This window comes from Ostrinia nubilalis, chromosome 8 (assembly GCF_963855985.1).
Source record: "Ostrinia nubilalis chromosome 8, ilOstNubi1.1, whole genome shotgun sequence".
NCBI lineage: Eukaryota > Metazoa > Arthropoda > Insecta > Lepidoptera > Crambidae > Ostrinia > Ostrinia nubilalis.
Genome location: NC_087095.1, coordinates 17,433,479 through 17,458,127, shown reverse-complemented (window position 1 = coordinate 17,458,127; position 24,649 = coordinate 17,433,479). Strand labels below are relative to the sequence as shown.

At 37.7% G+C, this 24,649-nt stretch overlaps 1 protein-coding gene and 1 long non-coding RNA gene across 2 annotated transcripts in view; both read left to right on the top strand.

Annotated features, from left to right (window-relative positions):
* LOC135074087 (EGFR adapter protein-like) overlaps positions 1–24,649 on the top strand; it is a 59,052-nt gene that overhangs the window by 33,090 nt on the left and 1,313 nt on the right. Inside the window, exons 3-9 of the mRNA XM_063968392.1 lie at positions 6,785–6,879; positions 12,201–12,419; positions 12,601–12,619; positions 12,663–12,820; positions 13,327–13,494; positions 13,907–14,063; positions 14,662–14,829. Coding sequence (XP_063824462.1) covers positions 6,785–6,879; positions 12,201–12,419; positions 12,601–12,619; positions 12,663–12,820; positions 13,327–13,494; positions 13,907–14,063; positions 14,662–14,829 — 984 coding nt within the window. The remainder of the gene's footprint in view (positions 1–6,784; positions 6,880–12,200; positions 12,420–12,600; positions 12,620–12,662; positions 12,821–13,326; positions 13,495–13,906; positions 14,064–14,661; positions 14,830–24,649) is intronic.
* Positions 21,005–23,585, top strand: LOC135074301 (uncharacterized). The gene is made up of 4 exons (XR_010257805.1): positions 21,005–21,162; positions 21,710–21,924; positions 22,102–22,329; positions 23,089–23,585. It is a non-coding gene; the product is annotated as an uncharacterized LOC135074301 (long non-coding RNA).

Genomic DNA, 24,649 nt, shown 5'->3' with positions numbered 1-24,649 from the left:
CATTCATATCAAAATAAGAGACATTCGTCCTTCAGCCATACAACCACGCTTTCAATTGGCACCACGCGCAGACGCTGACTGCGACATTGCCCCGAATGCCGGGGCCGCGGCGAATAGTTCTTTCGTCTGCTTAGTGCGGCTCGGCACGGCACCGGTTTAGGGGATCTACGCACGCGCCGCAGGGAGGCATTTGAAGAGCTTATGTTTCTTAAAATTGGTACAATAATAAATATTTTAACTGTAAAAATTAATCAATCAGTTTGAATTCAAATTCAAATTCAAATTCAAAATATTCATTCATAGCAAAATACATATTGCGTTGAACAAGTTACAAAAATACATTACATTATATTTCAATTAACTAACATGTCATTTTAAATAATCATAATAAAAATAAAAAATAAATAAAAATAATTCAATTAATATACGATAAAAATGTCATAATTTTTTAAATTGCAATTAGTCAAAAATATGTCCAGCCATTAAATGTTATACTTATCATTAATATATTCCGCGACAGAGTAGTAACACTTTCTCAATAAAAATGATTTTAATTTTCTTTTAAAAATCGATAATTTGTTAATGTTCTTCAGTTCCATCGGGAGCCCATTATACAGACGTGATGCCTGATAGTAAGCACTGTGTTTAAAAATGTTAAGTCTCGGCCAATCTGTGTTACCTCTAGTAGGAATGTCTTTCCTCCTGGTGGTAAGTCTTGTTTCTCTTTCCAGGGGAGTCTCCACTTTGTTTGGGTGTTTAATTATGTCGCAGAGCGTGACGAATATATAGAGGCATGGGACCGTAAGAACTCCCAGTCTAATAAAGTAATCCCTGCAGGACTCTAGTTGGGAAAGACGAAAAATTACCCTTATCGCCCTCTTTTGTGCTACAAAGGCTTTATTGATGTTATATTGGTAGCTATTTCCCCAAAGTTTAATGCTGTAGCGAAGTCTTGAGTTCACTAAAGCGTTATATGCCATCTTTAGCTGCTCAATCGTAACCTCATCTCTAAGGCTCCTTAACACATAGCAAAAACTAATAAAGTAAAAACTAATTGAGTAAAAACTAATAAATTTTCAGTCTCCGAAGAGCACCGTGATAAGCACGTACATACTTAAAACGCTACAGTAAACTGTCTTAACATTTGCAATTAAAATATATTCTACTCATTAATGTAACAATTTATTTTATTTATTACTATACAATATCTTTGTAATCGTAAACGTTAATTTATTATTATTTTGTTAACACCTTTGAATTGACTATCCAATATGCCTCCTTGCTTTTGCATTCCATTGATTAAACGAGTACCTGTGTTAATTTTATTTATTTTATTACGTGTTATACAAAAGCGGGACATTGCTCTAGCAGTGCGTGTTCAGTTTCAATATCGTATTTTAAATACGGTTAGTTTTATGACCTTCGCTCGATCTATTCGCATCTAGCGCGACCTTTTGACCCGCGCCAGTAACGTGCACGCGTGTAATTTACACGCTCGTAACTCGCCCGCGAGTGCGGCCCTGTGTTTTTATATTTTTATTGTTTTCACCGAATTTATGGGGCGAGCGTGTAATTACACGAAGTGCGGTGTATTCCGCCGTCGAGCTGTAAAAGTTATTTATTAAAATGCCTGCTCGGAATAAAAATATTGAAATTAAAATGGCGACAGCTATGTTTTCCATAAGACTGAAGTATTGGATAGTAAATTATTTTTAAGTTCTGAATGTCAAGGCCTGCTTGGTAAAGTACAGCATTACGAAACTTATTTAAAACAGTGAATATTTCTATAATATTGTTTTTGACAGGTCTAACTTGATGAGTATAATATATCACTATCTCTATCTACGCACTAAGATAAGTCTAACCATTAAGTTCGACCTGGGTAAAAATAGAATGGGTCATAAAGTCAGTCGTTACACAGATTGTTGCCGGACTAGAGGTCATGGGGAGGCAAAGGGGTTGCTTCAGCGCTATAAAACGAAAAAGAAAATTGTTTGAAGCGAATGTAGGATTACATTGAAACTTCTCTGTTTGGTAGTTTTCCTAAACGATTTAGACTTTCTAAGCTTGAATGCTTATAAAAAAAAGAAAGTAACATTAAGAAAAAGAGTCCTGTGTAAAAATGAAATGGTAGAAAATGAAATATATGTGTTGTGTGTGTTTTGAAGGTTTAAACCATCATGTTAAACACTTTGCTAGCGTGATCACTAATAGTAAAATTTAATAACTGAAAGATGCTGCGGCTAGCTGTACGGGCCCCTATAAAGTTGGGGCCCTAACTAATTTAGAAGGGTGTTTTCAGACCAAAGGTCACGGGAAAAGAAAGAGCGATAAGAAACAAAGAAAACGGTAGTAAATAACCGGTATCTGGCAATAGATGGCGGCAGACGGCGAAATAATTCTACGGCAAAGATTTCGTCGATACGCACGTTACAGTAGAGTGTTTTTAAACGGTTTAATCTGATAAAACAATTGTGTTACTCGCATTTTTCCTTTGAAAACCAAACGTGTGATTAAAAAAATGTAAGCCAATGAACTTAATGAAGTAGTTATAGATTTTTATTACACATTTAGAGCCTATTGCCGCGAACAAACATGCTATATCCAGGTATAATTACTAGTCCCAAATCGCGGGGATTCCGTGGCTGACGCATATAATTTCGAGGGAGGCAATAAAAAGGTGAATTGATTAAATGGGCCTGGCTCTGGGCGCCAGACATATAATTTCAGTTGTTTATTACATGCATGACGGTTGTGATAAGAATTTAAGGGGTGGAGTGTCGTTTGTGGTGGTTTCATTCAATTCTACTCAGTTATTTTGTTGTTCGTTTTAATTTGTTTTTAATTAAAAACTGAGTTATAATGTTTTTAAGTAGGTCTTTCATGAAGTAAAATCGACTGAAATTACCCTTCAGTAACAGAAATGATAACAAATATTACGATTTCGCAAAATAAGCTGAACTGTAAATACAGTTGTTGAAATATTAAAATCCTGAAACTAGGCCGCAAGTCCTGAAAGTAAAGTTTGGTTTACAATAGAGGCCGTTCGTACGAGTAGTACACTGCAGTGCCACAAGTACGTTCTGTGTGAATATTTTAGGCCGTGTACGAGCATTTTATGACACAGTTTGGTGACGCAAAAGGCTTGGAGCAGAAGGATTTTTAAAAGATGGTGCATAAAGGTCGTGGTAGGCTATATTTCAGACGTGTATAAGTGCCCTGGAAAGGGTCTAAGTATTGAATAAAATTATGAATAATGAATTTGAATTTAACTAAAACTGCCCTTCCATTTAATAAATTTAATTTCACGAATAACTATTGGCACGCACCGATTTAATTTAGCCAACTTGAAAAAGTCGCTACAAAATCTGCAATCCATATTTTACTGTCTCCTAGTAACAATATTTAGTGTAGTGTACTAGTAACATGTCCTAGTGCAAATGCAATAAATATCGTACACTGCGAACCCACGACCTTTAGCTTTGTGGCCAATGTTTTTACTAATAAACTAACTAGGTACTCGTTTAAAGATTTATTGAATATCAAAATTATTTAGGTCAATTATTACGCTATGAGCCAGTGCTCTATCATATTTATGCGTTATTGCCTTGTTTGTTAGCTCTACCATAGTTTAGGGCTAGACAAATTTAATACGGTTGTTCTAGCCATGCTATTACATATTTATTTAAACAATTTACCGTCAATTTGCACACAATAAACACGAGAGTTATGACCCGGTTGCGATCGTAACTTTCAAAATCAATCGACTAGTAATGGAAATAATTTGCCTACTCTACCATAGAACATTGTAAATACCTAGTTGTTCTAATAATCATAAATTTCTGATACTGCATTCTAAGCTTTTATGCAAAGTACGAACACAAACTATGATATACATTGAAACAATGCTATGAAATACTGCAATGTTGTATTATTGTTCCAATTTTTTTCCTAAACTGAGCTGATATTTGCCTACTGTACTACTGTACCAACGATAGGGGAACGTATGAATTACTGGATAACAAATCAGAATAATCAACATACCTTCAACAGGCACATATTACTCGTGCACGGAAGATTTGCTGCTATCTGATGACTCTATCTTTATTTTTCTTTTTATCTATGAATCATGTTAAAGCTACCGTCCTCGTAGAAAAAAACTCGTTACACGTAAAGATTACTTATCATCTTTGGTACTTTTATTAGGGCTGAACTTCAAAAGAAAAAGCTCTGCTTCCCCTTTACCTATATTTTTATCACGTCCCACCTCACGGTTTGAGAGTTGGTGACGTTTATGTAGTCTCAGCACAGTAAAGGCGTTGGGGACGCCGCTCATTGCTTGGGGATCTGCACAGGTACTCGATTGCTATGTGAAGACATATTTGATGTTACAGGGGACTTTTACAGCAAGATATCAGCTTTGTCATACTATTTCTTCGTCATAACATCTATCTATGGTAATATCTGTAGTATGAGCCGCCTTAAGTATTGCTCAATATATGTATAGCTTGTTGATTGTGTGTACGAATTGCGTACCAATTATCTAGGCACTATGATAAATTATGAAATGGAAGTCGTTAAATAATTGAGTATTAATATAGCCAATTAACTTTATAAGTATTTCTTCATAATATGCAGGTGATATGATAAAACGTATAATTTTCCTTAATTAAATTACACTGTTACTTAACGGACGTGAAATCACGTTTGGTATTATTATGTTTTTCTTTAATAACGTAGTAAAACATCGAAGTATCGACAGGTGATTGATTAGTACATTGAGCTTCTTGTACCAGAAGTTAATTTTCTATTGAAACTATTATTATGCTTTTTATGCTAAAGTTTCTTGCATAAGTTAAGTATTGAATAAAATTACCAGCCTAATCATAGTTAATTTATTGCTGTGACACGTTTTTACTACCTATTCATTTATAAATCGATTTTACACTGAAAATTTTACAATTCCGAAGAATACTTTATGTAATAACTATTATTTTATTCATAGCAGGAAATGGGACTATTCCTCTCTTTCGTTCTTACCGCTGCAACTTCTGTGTAAATAAGTAGAGGTAACATACAAAGCCACTTACAGTCGCACTAAAAGTTAAAAGGCAAAATCCGTTGTGATAAAGAGAATTTAGTTTTTTCTTTCATAAAAATGTTTTTCGAGGTAAATAAGAGAAAAACCAATATGACTCACAAGGAAAAATCTTATAAAACAAGGACACAAAATTATCTGTAAAGCCTTATCCAAAATTCTACAATGTTTTTTTTTTTTAATAACGACATCGAATCGATACATTCCCGCAAAACAAAACAGTTTACATTGATCTAATAAATATTCAACATGTCTCGAAAAAAAAAAAAATCGAAAAAAAATTATGTCCCGACAAAAGATTCCTTATGTCATCCTGCATTCTGTCACGCGTCGGCACGTTTTGTGAAATACCGCTACACTAATTTACTACGAAAATAATAAGGTTCATAGTGTAACCGTTCCGTATATCAATCGGGCTCGTGTTGTGACAGGCAATGATTTCGTCCCTATTATTGTCGAGCTTCGGGGTATAGTCGGAAAGAAACGGTCAGTTCATTTCGTTAATAATATTTGCTAATAAGTCCTGGCTCATGTATTCTTTTTATTTGTTTGCTGCCTAAAGTCTGAACACATAAAATGCATTTGTTTGCGTGAGTATTACTTTATCGGTAAAATATTTTCTAAATATTTTCTTTATTTGGTAAAACATGATTTCAAATTTTTATAAGAGCTCTGTTGTGGATGAAACAATCAATAGAAACGCCAAAAAAGCAATACATTTACAAGGAAGGAAAGCATGGCTGATTTACCAACATCTAAACTCAACTAAACCTTATTCATCACTAGCTTTTGCCCGCGGCATCACCCGCGTGAAATTTAGTTTGGCACAGATCGTCATAAATTATAGCCTATAATAATATGTTAATCTGGGTTATAAACAATAATACTGTAAAGTTTCATCAAAATCCGTTCAGTACTTTTTGCGTGAAAGAGTAACATACATCCAGACACCCAGACATTCAAACTTTCGCATTTATAATATTAGTAGGATATTTTCCACGCCTGAAAAATATATCCAGCAGTCTTTCGATTTTTCATTCCGGTCAAAATGGTCTGGCTCCTCTCTCTAAGCTGCATTATTGTCTAGAGTCAAGATAATGTGGCCGTTAGTTCGCATTCTTCTGGAGGAATGCGGACTGATTTACGGCGCCGTCCGCTTGAAACATAGCTGCTTATTACGACAGTTGGGCAAACAATCGAGCGTCACCCGACTTACATCGACTTTTATGGCTCCACTTAATAGCTCAGATTAGTAAATACATGCTGCGACAGTAAAAGGCCACAATAAAAGTATAATAACTTTTGTATTTAACCTTTGAAAGAAAGCGCTTTGGAAAAACATCCCATCTGTTTCACTTGTTGTTACCAAACGACTTCTCTGTTTTTAGGACTGTGAGCAAGTTCAATAATGTTTTATTTTCCGTTTGTTACTAATTATTATGGTAAAAGGTCAATTGAAAATATTACAGTGAAACCTATAAACTACACTCATCGTCAATAATAACTTCGGAACCTAAATTATTTAATTTGAATGTGTAAATGATTCGACATTTACCTAATCTATAATTTGCATGCTAACTGACATTGGCTAAATAGGACTGCACTTTTATAAAATACCATCCACCACTTATGTATTTACCCTATTTATGAGCAAATAAAGAAAATGAATTTGAATTGTTATTTCAGAGCAAGGAGTTGAGCAGCGATTGCGGCGGCATGGGCGTACGCGCGCCCGACTCGCTGCCCGGCCTGACCCACCACTACCCTCACTGCGGAGACAGGTCAGTGATAAACCTTTGTATACCAACATGGAGCAATAAACAATTTGAATTTGAGATAAAAATCTCTGCATGTTTAAAACTATTCATTGAAATGATACATCGCACATGGCGGCATGTGAAACTAATCTAAAGATAAGTCCAATCTCATTGAAATTAATTACTTAGCTTGCCTCTCAGCTGAGGTTAAAGTTTTAGATAACCTTGGAATATCGCAATCTGTAGTTTCTTAAAGAAGGCACGACTGTAACCATAAAAGGCAGTCTGGGACTGGGTAGTCAATGCGAAAAAACGCTCAACGGTTGGAATGTGCAGGTGTCAAAATGTCCATACGGACCGGCTGTTAGTGTGGCAAAAAGTATGAACGTCGAAATGAGCAATGGTTAAAATGATCTGAAGTTAAAATGTCTTCGGGTTTATTTGAACAAGCGTCTTATTGTATAATAGCTAACGTGAACAAGTGTTTAAATGCATCAAGGTAAAAATGTCCAAAAAAAACTTTATTGACTAGACTACAAGAACATTGAACATTTTGACATTTAATTTTATTAATTTATTCATGAGCACAATATATCAGTTGATCATTTTATCTATCACACCTTTTGTTGTACTTGTATTTTGTGATGTGTACCATTTGTCACTAAACCATTGTAACCATGGTAACAATGTACATTTTGGCACTGGGACTTTTTGACGTTCATACTTTCTGCCACACTAACAACCGGTCCGTATGGACATTTTGACACCTGCACATTCCAACCGTTGAGCGTTTTTTCGCATTGACTACCCAGTCCCTGAATGATAAAAGGGATAAAACGCATTTCATCCGTTTTATCCGTAGACAAGTAGACTGTAACAAGCAGTAGGGCTATTTGAAAAATGAAAAAGTATTTTAGAACAAATTAACAATTCTGTTTTACCGTATTACGACCTGTAGGATTTAAATAAACACCGCCCTTTGCCATAGTTAAAAAGTTAATACTTTTGTCTATGATGCTAACTCTGTATTCTCTGTGATCTGTCCGTCCGTCCGTGTGGACGTCAATAAACCGTTTAATTGAAATAATTCCCTCTTTTATTAGTATACTTCCAACAGGTTATGGGCCGTCCCGTATACCCGTAGTGAAAGGGAGAATTTCGACAATTTATTGACATAAATCGGAGAATCACATTTCGAAGTAATATTCTGAAAATTTTTCCCGATCGAAAATGGCTACCGCGAACCTTCAACTGGAAAAATTGGCTGGTCGGGAAAATTACTCGACATGGAAGTTTGCAGTTAAATCGTATCTAGAACACGAAGATTTATGGGAGTGTGTTGATCCAGGAATCAACGTTGATCCGAAGAAAGATATCAAAGCCAAGTCGAAATTGATTTTGTTGGTAGAACCAATAAATTTCGTGCATATTGAAAGTGCTTCGTCCGCCAGAGAGGTGTGGAAAAGACTTGAGGTTGCATTTGAGGACTCCGGGCTATCTCGAAAAGTCGGATTATTGAAGGATCTGATAAACACCACCCTAGACAACTGCTCCAGTATCGAGGAATACGTTAATAAGATTATGAGTACTGCGTACAAGTTACGGAATATCGGCTTCGAAGTTGGTGATGAATGGCTGGGAACACTCATGCTGGCAGGTTTACCGGATAATTATAAACCGATGATCATGGGTCTGGAAAGTTCCTGCATAAAGATTTCATCAGATTTTGTGAAGACAAAACTTTTACAAGAAGTGAAAGTCTCCGAGTCTTCTGCATTCTATACAAAGCACAAGAATACCTCTAACACAAAGCCAAAAGGAAAAGGTCCCCGCTGCTTTAAGTGTAACAATTATGGGCATTACAAGAGCCAATGCAAAGCTACTACAGTGAAGAATAATGATAACAAGAATAATCATAACACCTTTTCAGCCGTTTTTTCAGCTTTCAGCGTGTCAAATCAGGACGACTGGTATGTTGACTCGGGAGCTACTATGCATATGTCAAGACGCTCTAATTGGATGTATGACCTGCAAGCACCTCCGATTAATAAAATAATGGTGGCGAACAGTGACTCAGTCTCCGTGCACAGTATGGGTAAAGTAAATATACAGACCCGTTATTGCAAGAATGAGAATCCAATCCAGGTGAGAAATGTCTTGTATATTTCTGATCTGAGTACAAACCTTTTGTCGGTTAGTCAACTAACCAAGAGTGGCTGTAAGGTAGAGTTCACTGACACGGGCTGCAACATATTCAATGCCAACAAGACTCTAGTAGCAACTGCGAATTTATGCAATAACATGTATAAACTTAATACTGTTACAGATAGTGCATATACAGTTTCTCATAATGAGAGTAAGGTAGATATTACTACATGGCATAAGAGGATGGGGCACCTAAACATGGCTGATGTGAGGAGATTAGAGGTATGTGCTGAAGGTATAACTATCAGTAACAAGGAAGCTGATAATGTTTGTGTCACATGTTGTGAAGCTAAACAAACTCGATCACCGTTTCCCCATTCTGGTTCGAGGGCAAATGCGCTGTTGGAAATAATACATACCGACTTATGCGGTCCAATGGAAACGACATCGGCTGGAGGAGGAAAGTATTTTATAACCTTCATAGACGATTTTTCACGCAAAGTTTATGTATACTTTTTGAAGAGCAAAACTGACATTCGATCGGTATTTCAAAAGTATAAACAAGAAGTTGAAAATGAATTGGACAAGAAAATCAAAATTTTGAGAAGTGACAATGGGAAGGAGTATTGTAATCAGGATTTTACTAACTTTCTAGCAGTTTCCGGCATCAAACATCAGACGAGCTCTCCGTACTCACCTGAGCAGAACGGGTTGGCCGAGCGGATGAACAGGTCTCTTGTCGAGCGTGCAAAGTGCATGCTATTTGAAGCAAAGCTGAAGAAAACTTTTTGGGCTGAGGCTGTTGCTGCTGCAGCTCATGTCATCAACAGATCGCCGTCACGAGTACTGGGTGAGGTAACACCATACGAAAAATGGACTGGTAAGAAACCAAATATTTCACATCTAAGGATTTTTGGCACTAAGGCCATGGTACACGTTCCTAAACAAATTCGACAGAAATGGGATCGTAAATCACGTGAACTAATATTTGTTGGATACTGTGAGAACACAAAGGGGTATAGACTGTTTGATCCTATTAACAAAAAGATTGTCATTAGCAGGGAAGTAATATTCATAGAAAAAGATCTTGAAACTGAAAATATTACACCGGAACCTGTATCATTGACACAGTGTGTTAATATTCCCCTGGATGCAAACAATGATTGTTCAGATTCACAGAATAGTACCGAAATAAATAACACTCTTACAAATGAAGAGGATAGCGTTCAAATTGAAGCGGAAACTAGTACGACTGACACATCAATTTACAGTTGTGATAATGGAAGGTCGGATGATGAGACCTATTACCCTGATACAAGTGATGATACTGAGGAGAGTAGTTTTGAAAGAAATATCACTTTGAGGCCACACCAGAGACGCAACCTTCAAGGCAATAATTTCATGTGTGTTATGCCAATTTCAGATCCACAAACTGTGAAAGAAGCTATGGCAAGTACTAAGGCTGAATTTTGGAAGGATGCTATGAATGAAGAGTACAAGTCTTTATTAGAAAATAAAACTTGGGAAATTACTTCGCTACCAGCTGGCAAACGTGCAATACCATGTAAGTGGGTTTTTAAGACGAAGACGAATGAGAAAGGTGAAATTGTTAAATACAAAGCAAGGCTTGTGGTCAAGGGCTGTTCTCAAAAACCCGGCATTGATTACACGGAAGTATTTTCACCAGTGGTAAGAACGACTTCGCTTAGATATTTGTTTGCTCTGTCTGCCAAGTACGATATGGATATGTGGCAAATGGATGCCGTATCAGCGTTTCTCCAAGGAGACATAGAGGAGGATACATGAAAATGCCTCCTATGTATGACAACACGGATAGTACAGATAGTGAGAAAGTTTGTCGACTGAAAAAGTCTCTATATGGATTGAAACAGGCTAGCAGGCAGTGGAACAAGAAGCTTGATGCAGCATTAAAAGAATTGGGTCTTTTACAAGCTAAATGTGATCCTTGTATCTACTATAACATTGTGAATGAAAATGACATGACTTTTATGGCTATTCATGTAGATGATATTATTTTGTTCACAAATAATCAAGATAGTAAGGCTCGTATTAAGGAACAGTTATTCAGCAAGTTAAAAATGAAGGATTTAGGTGAACTGAAGTACTGTCTTGGAATACATGTAGAAAGAGATAGAAATAAAGGCACTCTGTATTTAGATCAAAGAAAATATATACAGGAGGTATTGAGCAAATATGGAATGGCTGATTGCAAAACTGTAAAAACTCCAATTGATCCAAACTTCAAGTTTCAAGGAATAGAAAATACTGAAGAAAGTAAGATATTGAAAGACATTCCTTATCAGGAAGTAATTGGATGTTTATTATACATTTCACAGGTCACTAGGCCCGATATTAGTTTTGTGATCAATATGTTGAGTAAGTACAACACCAAACCTCAACAGCAACACTGGGCTGCTTTGAAACGAGTGATGCGTTATTTGAAGGGTACTCAAGACTTCAAACTGAGTTATAAGAAGAATCCAGAGGAGACAATGACGCATGGCTACTGTGACTCAGACTGGGCCAGCTCAGAAGATGATCGGCGCTCTTGCACAGGTTACACATTCTTGTTTCAGGGAGGAATGATTAGCTGGAACTCGAGGCGGCAACCTACTGTAGCGTTATCTACGACTGAAGCGGAGTACATGTCGCTGTCATCGTGTGTACAAGAAGCTTTGTGGCTGAGACAACTCCAAGAAACATTTTGGCCACAGTTGAAGAGTAAACCGATGGTTATTTATAGCGATAACCAGAGCTCAATCAAGCTTGCAGGTACCGATGGATATCATGCCAGAACAAAACACATTGACGTGAGGCACCATTTTGTCCGAGACAAGGTACTAAGTGGAGTGATCGATGTTCGCTATGTACAAACCAACATGATGGTTGCAGATGCACTTACCAAGGCAACGACGCATGCAAAATTAGAATACTGTGTATCGCAAATGGGTTTGTGTTTAAGGGAGGATGTAGGATTTAAATAAACACCGCCCTTTGCCATAGTTAAAAAGTTAATACTTTTGTCTATGATGCTAACTCTGTATTCTCTGTGATCTGTCCGTCCGTCCGTGTGGACGTCAATAAACCGTTTAATTGAAATAATTCCCTCTTTTATTAGTATACTTCCAACTTGAGTTACGTAACTAAATTAACGTAACAATTTGACAAATCAATTGCAGATCCCCAGCGAAATGCGACATAATGGGAGTGTCGAAGCTAGTAAACGAGCCCAGCCCGAGCAGCTCCGAGGAGTCGAACTCGCCCACGGAGGTCAACTGCTACCGGCACCTCGGCGACCGCCCGCCGCTCATGAAGCGCCTCGCCATGGGTCTGAGCGGCGCGCTGCTGCAGCCGTCCGACGACGACTCAACCCCTTTAGTAGCCGACACACCGACCACGTAAGTGAGGTTACGATCACTATGTAGCCAACCAAGATTTAGTAGCTGAAGCAGTTGAACTTGCCTACGAAGATCAACTGCTACCGGCGCCTCGGCGACCGCCCGCCGCTCATGAAGCGCCTGGCCATGGGCCTGAGCGGCGCGCTGCTGCAGCCGTCCGACGACGACTCCACGCCTCTAGTAGCAGACACACCGACCACGTAAGTGAGGTTACGATAACTATGTTAGCAAACCAAGACTTAGTACCTGAAGCAGTTGAACTCACGCAAGGAGATCAACTGCTACCGGCGCCTCGGAGACCGCCCGCCGCTCATGAAGCGCCTCGCCATGGGACTGAGCGGCGCGCTGCTGCAGCCGTCCGACGACGACTCCACGCCTCTAGTGGCCGACATACCGACGACGTAAGTTATCTCAGTCATCCAAGCTGAAGCAGTTGAACTCGCGCAAGGAGATCAACCTGAGCCTGAGTGGCGCGCTGCTGCAGCCCTCCGATGACGACTCAACCCTTTAGTGGACACACCGACAACGTAAAAGCAGTTGAGCTCGCCTACGAAAATCAACTGCTACTGGCGGTTCTGCGACTGTCCCTAGTGATGGTACGCCTAATTGTCGATAAGACACCGCCAGTAGCTGATACTAGACCAAGCAAACCTAGAAATAATGCAAAACGAAAACGAAAAATTGTCACAACGCTGTTGTGAAGAAGGTGTCTTCAAAGTTTTGCTTACACCAGGGAAAATTCATCCCATCAAATATCCTCCCATTTTACCGTAGTCCATTTTCTCCCTTAGTTGCTATTTATCCCCTTATACACCTGTGTACCTAGAATTTAAGTCCCATACTCAATCACGACAACAATATTTCTGTAACAAGACATAGGTAAAATACTGTATTCTCCCTTTTCCAGGCCTACAAACCTTCCCCTCTGCATGAACGGCGGCTACATCAACGAAGCGTCGGAAGCAGAAGCGCGGACGAGAGAGAGCAACCGCGAGCTGCCGCCCACGCCGCGACGGCACGACAACATGCACGAGCTGGATGTGGACTTCAGGAGGTGCAATAATGTTAAGAATGGGTAAGGAAGCTTTCCTTGTGAATGGAGTGGACTTCAGCAATGATATGCAGCAGTTGGGCAAGAGATTCCTGACTATCACGAAAATATTTTCTGATTCTTCCAAAAATAAAGCTAAAGCTGAAAAACATTGTTCAGCTAAAGATGATACGATGATCCTACTCAAGATCCAAAGACTATGTTGTCACTGAATTTTAATGCAAAATGGTAAAACTTCGACTCCGGACATAAATTTATTATCCTGTATAATTATTCCTCTATTCAGTAGATGGCAATGGCAACACTCGTCTGTCAAACAAAAACCTATGTATGAGCCATAAAGAATTTCATGTTTTTTTTATGCATAACAAGGCAGGTATTTGACCTCAATCGCACCTGATGTTAAGATTTCTTGTGTTTTTTTTTCTATTTTCAGTAGCCCATCAGCAGCCTGTAGTCGCACGACGTCATCGTCATCGGGCGCGTCATCATGTGGCGGCGGCGGCTCGCACGGCTCCGGCAACAATAATATCCCTCGAGCCGAGCCTGAGCTGAGGCAAGCGCCGTGGTTTCAGCAAGGGATTCCTAGAGAAGTAAGAACTAATGTAGACTTGAATTTCTGCTTCTAGCATTTCCAAAAATCGCCATTGTTTCTGGACACATCAACAAGCCATTTGCTCCCCACTGTAGGAGCATGATCCTTTCTAATTTTTGAGGTAAATAGCGGATATGATCTGGACTTTCTTCCACGTTAGCCAGAGGGATGGGGGACAGTCAAGATGTTCGCATATTTGTCCATTAGTCTCCTTTTGTTACATCCAAGGGAAGAGTGGTTGTGGCCTATCCTGCTCTTCCGGGTAGCCGACGGTAGATTTATTCCTAGGTTATAAGCGTTTATTCTCAACATTTGATATGATTAATGTAACATGTATCGTTCAACATACTCAGTTTAGCATGAGCGTCTTCAAATCTTTCGACTTTCAATTCGTCTTTGCCTTCATCTTGCTAATTTCAAAGACGTTGGGGCTATCGTTTGCTAAACGCATGCCTGTTTTCACCATCAATCCCTAATTTTTAAATGACCCCTGTGGTAACAAATAACAGGAATTTTGTTTACATAGGGGTCACTTAAAAATTAGGGATTGATGGTGAAAACGGGCAGCAGTCTCACAGAATTCCTTCTCCTTCCAGATAGCGCTAGAAGTGCTCAGCAGCCAGCCAGTAGGCTCGTTCCTGGTGCGCGGCAGCACGACGCAGGCCGGCTGCTACGCGCTGTCGGTGCGGGTCCCGCGCGACTTCACGCCCGCCGGCATCGCGCACTACCTCATCCTGCGCACGCCCAAGGGGTACAAGATCAAGGTGAGCACACGGGCTTGTATGGTCTAGACCAGTGGTTCATATGGACTTGGCCATCGCACTAAATAATTTAATTTACACGTGTTTTCATGCGATGGCCAAGTCAATATATTTATGTAAAACGTTAAAGATTTCCTGGCCTGGACTTGGTATTACATGGATCTCACAACTTTTTACCATAGAACAACTGAGTTGCGAGACTTGGTTTTTTTGACAAGTATTGTTTTTGATGGGATCTCATTTATTTTTGTATTTTGTAGACAGCAGTTATGTATCTAGAAAACTGGACCGAAATTGAAAAATTTTACTCGACTTGGCGGTTGCACTACCGTGCCCCCAAATATTTTAGTTTTTCCTTGATTCATACACCAAACACTACTTATATTTCAAATTTGAAGCTTCTAGGTCTGCTAGAAGTGCCTTAGAGTTTTGATGATCGGTGAGTCAGTGAGTCAGTCAGTGAGTGACAAAATTAAGTAACTTTGACCCGTTATAATTCTTAAACTACTGGTTCAAATTGAATGAAATTTTAAATATACCGTGTCTTTACAATGCCTGCATAGCTAATGAAAATTCAGCCTTCTAGTTTTATCCACAACGAAGTTACAGGCAGTCGAAAATGGCCTGAATTGCTTCGAGAAAAGGATGGTACGGCCGTGCCGCTTTTTTGCTCGACTTGGTGGGGGCACTGCCGTGCCCCCAGATTAAAATCTAGCCTTCAAATATCTCTTCTATAATCTTGCTAGCGAAGTTTAACTTCAAAGTCCCATTACGAATACCACGTAAACCCATTGAACCTCTCTCCCGCCCCTTTCGAAAAACTGTTCTAGGAGCCAACTCTCCTATAAGTCGGATCTGTAAGATCTACAATATATGTAGTGGTCCCCTGGACGTGCATTTCATGTCCCTACCCAAATTTAAGGCTACAGCAACCGACTCTATGTATATCATAATAATTTAACTTATATAACATCATTTATGCTAACTAAGCAGCAACTTATATTTCTTGCAAGCTGTGTATACCTTTAAGTGATAGTGCAATTAGCTTAATATTTTGCGTATTTTTTAACATATTGTGTATTGTTGTACCTATCGTTGGTGTACCTAATTAATAAATAAATAAATAAATAAATAAATAAATTCTAGTTTTATCCACAACGAAGTTACAGGCAGTCGAAAATGGCCTGAATTGCTTCGAGAAAAGGATGGTACGGCCGTGCCGCTTTTTTGCTCGACTTGGTGGGGGCACTCCTGTGCCCCCAGATTGAAACTACATGTATACTTGTATTTAAAGCTAAGCTAAAAGACCTTTTGTTAAAAAAAGGTTACTACTCTGTAAATGAATATCTTTCTGACAATTTATAATGATTTGTGTGACAATTTGAGTACCTAAGTATTTATTAATGAAATTTTTTTTTTTCTCTCCGACTGACATAATATTGTATTCTGCTGACATTTTCTGTATGACTTATTTAACTTATAATTATTAATAATTGACTTGTATTTGAATTGTATCATTTATTGTGTCATAGATTTTACTACCTATCAATCGTATCATACCATTATTGTATGCCCATGCGGCGGAACACAGCTGATCTATCATACAAATTTAATGACCTGTAGGGTAATTCAAGTGCAATCTGTCATTTCAATCTATTCTATTTGTCATTTAGCTTGTTTAATCTGTGCTGAATAAAGTGCACAATATTTAAGCAGGATATGGTTGCACGCGGATTTTTAGAGAGTTAAATCTTTTGGCCAATAGAAAACGTCATAATAGTTATTATATGAACTGGGATTGGTCAATGACTTTTGAAATTAAAATCCGATGGCCTGAAAAAATCGGTTTTCCAACAAACGTCAGTTACGCGCAAGGAGGTTTAGCTATTTATCCATCGAAGTTAATAAGGGAGAAGACATAAGACTAATTTTATTATTTGCCTGCCGCGACCCGGTTTTTACGAACAATGACGATGACGAACGATGAACCAGTAACGAGGAGCACACTTAGCAATGCTTCCAGGTTGCGCCTCGGTATCAATTAAGTAACATTTTCCGTTAAGTTTACTTTATGGCCAACTAAAGGACTTTTGCCGTCTCCATGGACAAACTCGAAGTATGATAACTACAGTCATTGTCAAAATTTTGCACTGCCATTGCCGCTGGATACCATATATCGCTACTATATTCATAGATAATAGACTTTCAGTTAATCGTCAAAATTGACATTGTTTTTTAAATAACAACAAATGGTATGAATTTTTAAATGTGATATTTTTATAAAGGTAAGTCCCCAAAACAACATTTGATAGCCTATTTTCTTTCGTTGGCATCTAAGTTCCTGTTTTCTACATATATGTTACTACTACCTATTGGATAAGTAACTAAGAACTTTGTCGTTTATTCCATGTGAACAAAATCCCTAAAAGCCCATTTGTAATAATATTCTTACTAAACACTGCTGAAAAAGGACTAAACTTCTGAGCTATGAACGTATAATCCAGTAGCATTAAGTAGGTAGGTACGTATAGCGACGTTGGAACTTGATATAGAAGTTAGCTGTTTTATATTTTTTTTCACAGCAGAAATCTTTATCTTTGATCTTAATATCTGATCGTACGTATTGTCTTTTAAAATATTACATTTGCCTAAATAAAAATAACCGACCTGCTGCTTATGTAAATTATAATTATTTATAACCCTACTTACAATGCATAACAATCATAATTAGGTATTATAACCCTACTTAACAATGCATAACAATCATAAGATAGTTTGGCGTATAAGTAGGTAGGTAGGTACTATCTAGGCCGAAGGTGGAAGCGATCGACCCGGAAATATTCTCAACCATCTCAACTATCATAATATGTATTTAGAACAGTCCCTCCTTACCAATGATATTATAGATAATACCATTGCTCCTTATCATCAATGCAATCGAGCAGACAAAGGACATTGATAAAAATCGCCCTAAGATTTTCAAAGACTTAGTATGTACCATAATTTTATGTATATTTTATTTATTTACTTGCAAGTGTCCAAACCTATCGGACAAGTTGCAGTTCGAAAAAATATTTTAAAAGTATTTAAACGAAATCAAAGTCACCGACATATTGACAGAGCAGAGACAGAGATGCGCTTTTTTAATTCGATTTAAGTAAATAATGGTATGATCGATTAGACTAGAGTCTAATCATTAGACCTTTAGACGGGCGCAGATCCGCCGCGCCCGCAGCGCTTCAGTGGATTATTGCATTTTATGTATATTTAATCACATTTATTTACCTACATTTACATATTTACTCTTTTCTTTAAGTGTAGACACTGTTTATGTATAAGTCCACTATTGCATGCCGTGGCAACCTATAATTAAGGCAGCACTTAGATTAAGTTAAATACGTTGTAAATATTGATTGTCTTCCAGTGTATGTCTTGTTGGTTGTCCTATTAAATAAATAAAATAAATATTTATAGCAACACAATGTTTAAAAATAAAATTTTTCAAAAACGATCAATTTAATCGATTATGTCTATTCTAAATGGACATCCCTATTTGTTAGTCAAATTGTCATTCACTCGCATCACCTTTTCTCTCTCACTCACTCTTGCTGTGTTGCTGTCTTGCTTGATCCTTCTTTGTGATTCGTTTGTGTTTTAGCTTTTATTTTCGGAACTTTATTAACTACTAGCGGCCGCCCGCGACTTCGTACGCGTGGACCTCGTTTTACTCCATTAGGGGTGGAGTTTCGTAAAATCCGCTCTTAGCACCTATAGCGCATACATTTTAAATTTCAACTCTCTTACTTTAAACACATAGGACTTTCATAATATAAACTTCCAACCCTCCTTTTATCTCCTTAGGCCCAGTAGTTGATTTCTAATGATACATTTTCAGTATACATATGTATCACCACCACCATTTCAGCCATAGGACGTCCACTGCTGAAAATTGGCCTCCCCCAATGCTTTCTATGTTGATCGATTGGAAGCGGCCTGCGTCCAGCGCTTCCCTGCTACCTTTACGATGTCGTCGGTCCACCTTGTAGGTGGAAGTTCCACGCTACGTTTTCCGGTACGCGGCCTCCATTCCAGAACCATTCTGCCCCATCGGCCATCAGTTCTGCGTACTATGTGCCCTGCCCATTGCCACTTCAGCTTGCTAATCCGTCGCTATGTCAGCGACTTTGGTTCGTTTACGGATCTCCTCATTTCTGATTCGATCTCGCAAAGAAACACCAAGCATAGCCCTCTCCATAGCACGCTGTGGAACTGAGCTTCTGTATAAAGCCTATAGTGAGAGGCCACGTTTCCGAGCCATAAGGTATCACTGGTAACACACATTGGTTATACACTCTAGTCTTCAGGCATTGAGGTATTTTGGACGATAAGATGTTGCGTAGTTTCCCGAACGCTGCCCAGCCGAGTTGGATTCGACGATTGACCTCCTTCTCGAAATTGGACCTACCTAGCTGGATCGTTTGTCCGAGGTAGACATACCTACTTGTCGACAATCTCGAGAATTGAGCTTCCAACTGAAACTGGTTAGGGCGCAACATGGACATTCGACATAAGCTTCGTTTTGTTCATGTTCATCCTCAGGCCTACCTGTTGGGAAAATCGATTAAGGTCTTCGAGCATTGTGCCAAGATCTTCCAACGATTCTGCCATGACCACAATATCGTCGGCAAACCGATGTGTACACAGTACCACGATGTACCGAACAGTATATGTACACCTCCACAATATCTAGAGATCATAGTGAGCATACATTTTAACTTTCAAGTCTCTTACTTTAAAAACCGAGGACTGCAATACAAACTTCTAACCCCCTTTTTAACTCCCATAAGGTTTGAATTTTGCAAAATTTCGTTTTAGTGACTACCTACGTTCTAAAAGGAGGTGTATTCCACTTTGATCACCTGGTTTTGATCAGCCAGGTGATCAAAGTGGACTTACAACGACAATTTAGTGTCCTTTGAATTCATTCTGTGCCTTTGATCACCCACGGATACGATGTCCTAGGTGAGCCAAGTGGACTCTAGTTAAATTATTATTTTAGTGTCCTTTGATCATCTACAAACAAATCACACCTCCTCTGAATAGTCACATGTCCAATTGTTGTACTACATAATTATGTTGTTTTGTAACATTTTTGATATTTTCTAAAAACCGCAATAAACAAATTGGACATGTATGTGACAATTCAGAGGTATAATTTATTTATAGGTGATCAAAGAACACTAAAAAAATAATTTAACTGGAGTCCACTTTGATCATCTTGGTGATCAAAGCCAGGTGATCAAAGTGGAATAGACCATTAACCCCTATGAGAACTCTTTTGAGACTTGTAGTTTCTGAGACTTCGTGATGAGTGAGTGAGTCACTTAGTCATTCAATGACCTTTCTTTCTACTAAAATTATACGTACCTATAGTAATTATCATTAAAATCAAATAAGTAAGTACCTACCAACCTAAGTAATTAAAATAAAGACCCTACCAAAAAATTAACAAATTACATACAGAAAATAAAAACGAAGTAATTCTTATCCTATTTAACTACAATCGCCCACGCGCCCATCCCATTTGTCCGCCGCTGAACCGTACCCTAATATTCATCTCGGTAGATGGCGGCACATAGTAAGAATTTGCAAGGAAGTTTGTAAAAGTCACTAATTAACACTTTGATTTGCTCGTTTAAACACATTGAATGATTCAAATAGGTACATACAGTGAATGGTTTAATTACATAAAATATCTTTATTTATTAAATTTTCAAAATTAGGTATTTACGAACAGCGCTATTCATAGTACATGTAATATTTAGTTACTAATTTACTAATGATGTCGATAGATGGCGTTTGACAGCTTTGCCTTCATGAATATTTATTTACCTCAAAAATGTTTGTCAGGCGCAAGAAGATTTTAACCAATGACGATAGATGGCGCTTTTCCACGTCTTATGAAAATCCCAAATATTTTACGGGACCCTATTTTTTTCCAAAATAAAATTAGGCCTATGTTACTCGTGAGTTATGTAGCTTTCGAATGGTAAAAGAATTTTTAAAATCGGTCCAGTAGTTTTTGAGCCTATCCATTACAACTAAACAAACAAACAAACAAACAAACAAACAAACAAACAAACAAAGTTTTCCTCTTTATAATATTAGTGTAGACAAACTTGGCTATTCAAACGGACTCTGATTGATTGCAATAACGACATACTCAGCCTGGGATTTACTGTTTTTGTGTGGCTCGGCCAAGGCTCGGCTGGTGGTTCTATGGTGTTAGAAAATGAGCAACTTAATTATACACAACAATGGGCAGCACCTCGATCGGTAAGTACCTACATTTTGCTCTGCAATCTTATGAATAAGTACTAGCCTTGCCAAACTTCTGAATTGCCATTCTCATGGCGGGTTGTCTTGAAATGAATGTTCCGCTATTATCTGTGGTTCAACCCTGGACAGTGTGGACAGCCAGGCCCGATTCGATTGTAAGAAACTAGTCGATGGTACAGCGCAATGGAGGCATGAGCGAAACAACAATTATGTTGACAATCCAGCTGGTTTTGGTGTAAATCTAAGGAATTATTTACTTTGACACTATCTCCCTGCTCTCAATGAAAGCTTGTTTTGTTTTGTTTTTTGGAACTAAGACTACTAGATTATTATTTTTTGTAACTAAGTTTGTAACACGTCATAATTAATTATTATAACAACAATGCTTATTTACTAAAGCTGTTTAACCCTACCCTCTGACCCAAAATTCTACTAACAGCACATAATATTGAATTATCATTTTTTTTATGGTTTGCGGCTCAATTTATTCAACGCACAGGAGTATGTGTGGCATGGCATGCAATGAATCTATTTATTTTTACAGGTTACAGCTCATGATCTTATATGCACAACATGATGGACCCAAGCCCAAGATACAACACAAATGCATCTACTTCAAATCTTAGCAGAAAATGTGTGCTTTGCAGTAGAACACTAGAGCCTAGAACACGTTCACATCAGCTCATGTCCCTGAGAACTAACACCCAACATCATATTAACATCAGGAACATAATTGTGGAACGACTAACTCCATTAGAGGTAATGCACGCTAAAGTCCTTATTTAATAAAATGTTATTGGCTATACAATCAGTCTAATTCTTGTAAAGTTATTGGTTTCTGTAAATTAATACTAAAATAAAATAATTTAAGTGCGGGACATTAAAAAACTGATAATTTTTTTAAACTTATTTCTAATTATTATTATTTTTAAACAGGTTACTGCAAATGACTACATCTGTGGGGCTTGTCACTCATTATTGCAAAGAGATACCACACCTACTTCACAAGACTCTCCAGATATGCCAACCGGTGCCCCGGTAGGTCACCAACAAGTTTGTGTTGGATGTGGTTGTTCATTATTGCGAACTTGAAGTCATTGTTTGGATACAGAGAATAATCAAGATATATTAAACATTGTTCGAAATTGGATTCAACCCAGAGAGGTAAGAGCCCTGCCAGTTTTATAATACATAAAAATAATTATGCCGGTTTATTATAATAATAAAAAAGGTTTTTTCCGAATCAGCCTTCCCATCCTTCAACTCCTTCCATTGCTTTCAATCTGCCACTACTCTCATCCATACAGGTTATACAGGGTGGAAACGATAAGTGATCTCACTCGATTATTTCTAAACTACACAAGATATCGAAAAACTGGTTACTCATCCTGAAAGTGCTTCACGAGCTCTTTCTAACGGTATCAGTAAATAGTTACAGAATTAACTGGATCTATCCGAAAATTCAATGTTTTCAGCCTCCATACTAAATGTATGCCAGCCACACAATATTAAAAGTGTTATAGATCACTTATCGTTTCCACCCTGTATAATACAAATAGACTTATATTATTAAAATATTGCAATATTATTACTTACATAATATTAAACATAATTTTTACTATTATAAAGCCAGTTAAAAATTCCCTGAGCCAAATAAACTCAGTAAAGTTTTATTTATACTTCCTGCATAACAACAGACTACTCTTTTAAACTACCACTATTCTCACTCTCAATCCTCGTTCCTCATTCATCCCTTTCGTTTCCTCCATAGACCAATCATTCCTCATCATTCAGCGTTCAAATCATAAATTATCTTTCATCACTCATCTTACTATTCCGTTACACACAAAAGTCGTTAATCCTATATAAATATTGCTCTTCTTATTGTTGAACTGTGAATCTGATGTTTTATTTTATTTTCAGATTCGTCCTTCAGATCTTCTTTGCCATAGATACTATCAGAGAGCACGAATTACTACAGTTGGTGCTTATTTAATGAAGCTGAGGACCGGTGATTCAGATGACAGAATAGCTACATTACTTGGCATTTCAAGGAGTACTCTTACAAAATATGTAATGAAAGCACGCAGTATGATGGAGGAACATTTCGTACCAGCACATTTAGGGTTACAACATATTAGTAGAGAGGAAGTAGCCCAAAGAAACCTTTATGTTCCAGTCTCTTTTCGGGAAGCCAGGAAACGATTTACCACAAAGAAAGGCTATTGTCATCATGGATGGTACATACATACATTTATGTGCAAAAAAGTAGCAATTATGCATACCAAAAAAAAAACTTATTCCCTATACAAATATCGGAATCTCGTTAAACCATTTATGGTACTTTGTTGTGATGGCGACATCATTGATGTATTGGGCCCATATTTAATAGAAAATGTAGAACATGACCATTAATAAATAATAAGTACCTACATACGTATTTTCATTTATACCTACATAACTGCCTACTTACCCTTGGGTCGGAATAAAGATATTTTTGGATTTAAATGTAAGTAAAATATATTAACTTCTTTTTAAAAAATGTTTGGCTTTTCCGTAGGCATTCCTATTTTTCCAATACGCAAAGTTCTATTTGCTGCTATTCATACGGTTTGACAAAGGGGTTCTTTATAGATCTACGATTTAAAGTGTAATTAAGACGTCTCTCCTACATATCTATACCTACTTATAATAAATCTGTAGAGAGGTCAATTCTGTACATGAAATATAATTTTCAAAATAACTATCAGGGGGTGATACTGATGCCAAAAATGCAATCAGTAAAATTTTTGTCTGTCTGTCTGTCCGTCTGTATGTTCCTTATAGAAACAAAAACTACTCGACGGATTTTAACGAAACTTGGTACAATTATTCTTCATACTCCTGGGCAGGTTATAGTATACCTACTTAGGAATTCTCACGGGAACAGGAATTAGCGGGAAAATCCTTTTGTATGAAAAATCTAAACCGCTTAAGTTAGACGCTTTAAATTTCGCACGTAGGTACTTTAGTAAACTAATTCCCACGGGAACGGGAATTCGCATTATTATACATATAATTCTTGACAATAAATAGTTTTATTAGCAACTAGCGGCCGCCCGCGACTTCGTACGCGTGGATCCCGTTTTACCCCCTTCATCTATCTTACGCGGTTTAGATTTTTTCGTTCAAATGTTTTTTCCCGTTCACGTGGGAATTTTGCAATATCCTGTTGTAACTAAGCTTTAAGTTTAATAAGATACCTACATGTCAAATTTCAAGCGTCTAACTAAAGCGGTTTAGATTTTTCATACAAAGGGATTTTCCCACGAATTCCAGTTCCCGTGGGAATTAGTTTACTAAAGTACCTACGTGCGAAATTTAAAGCGTCTAACTTAAGCGGTTTAGATTTTTCATACAAAAGGATTTTCCCGCTAATTCCTGTTCCCGTGGGAATTCCTAAGTATACTATAACCTGCCCAGGAGTATGAAGAATAATTGTACC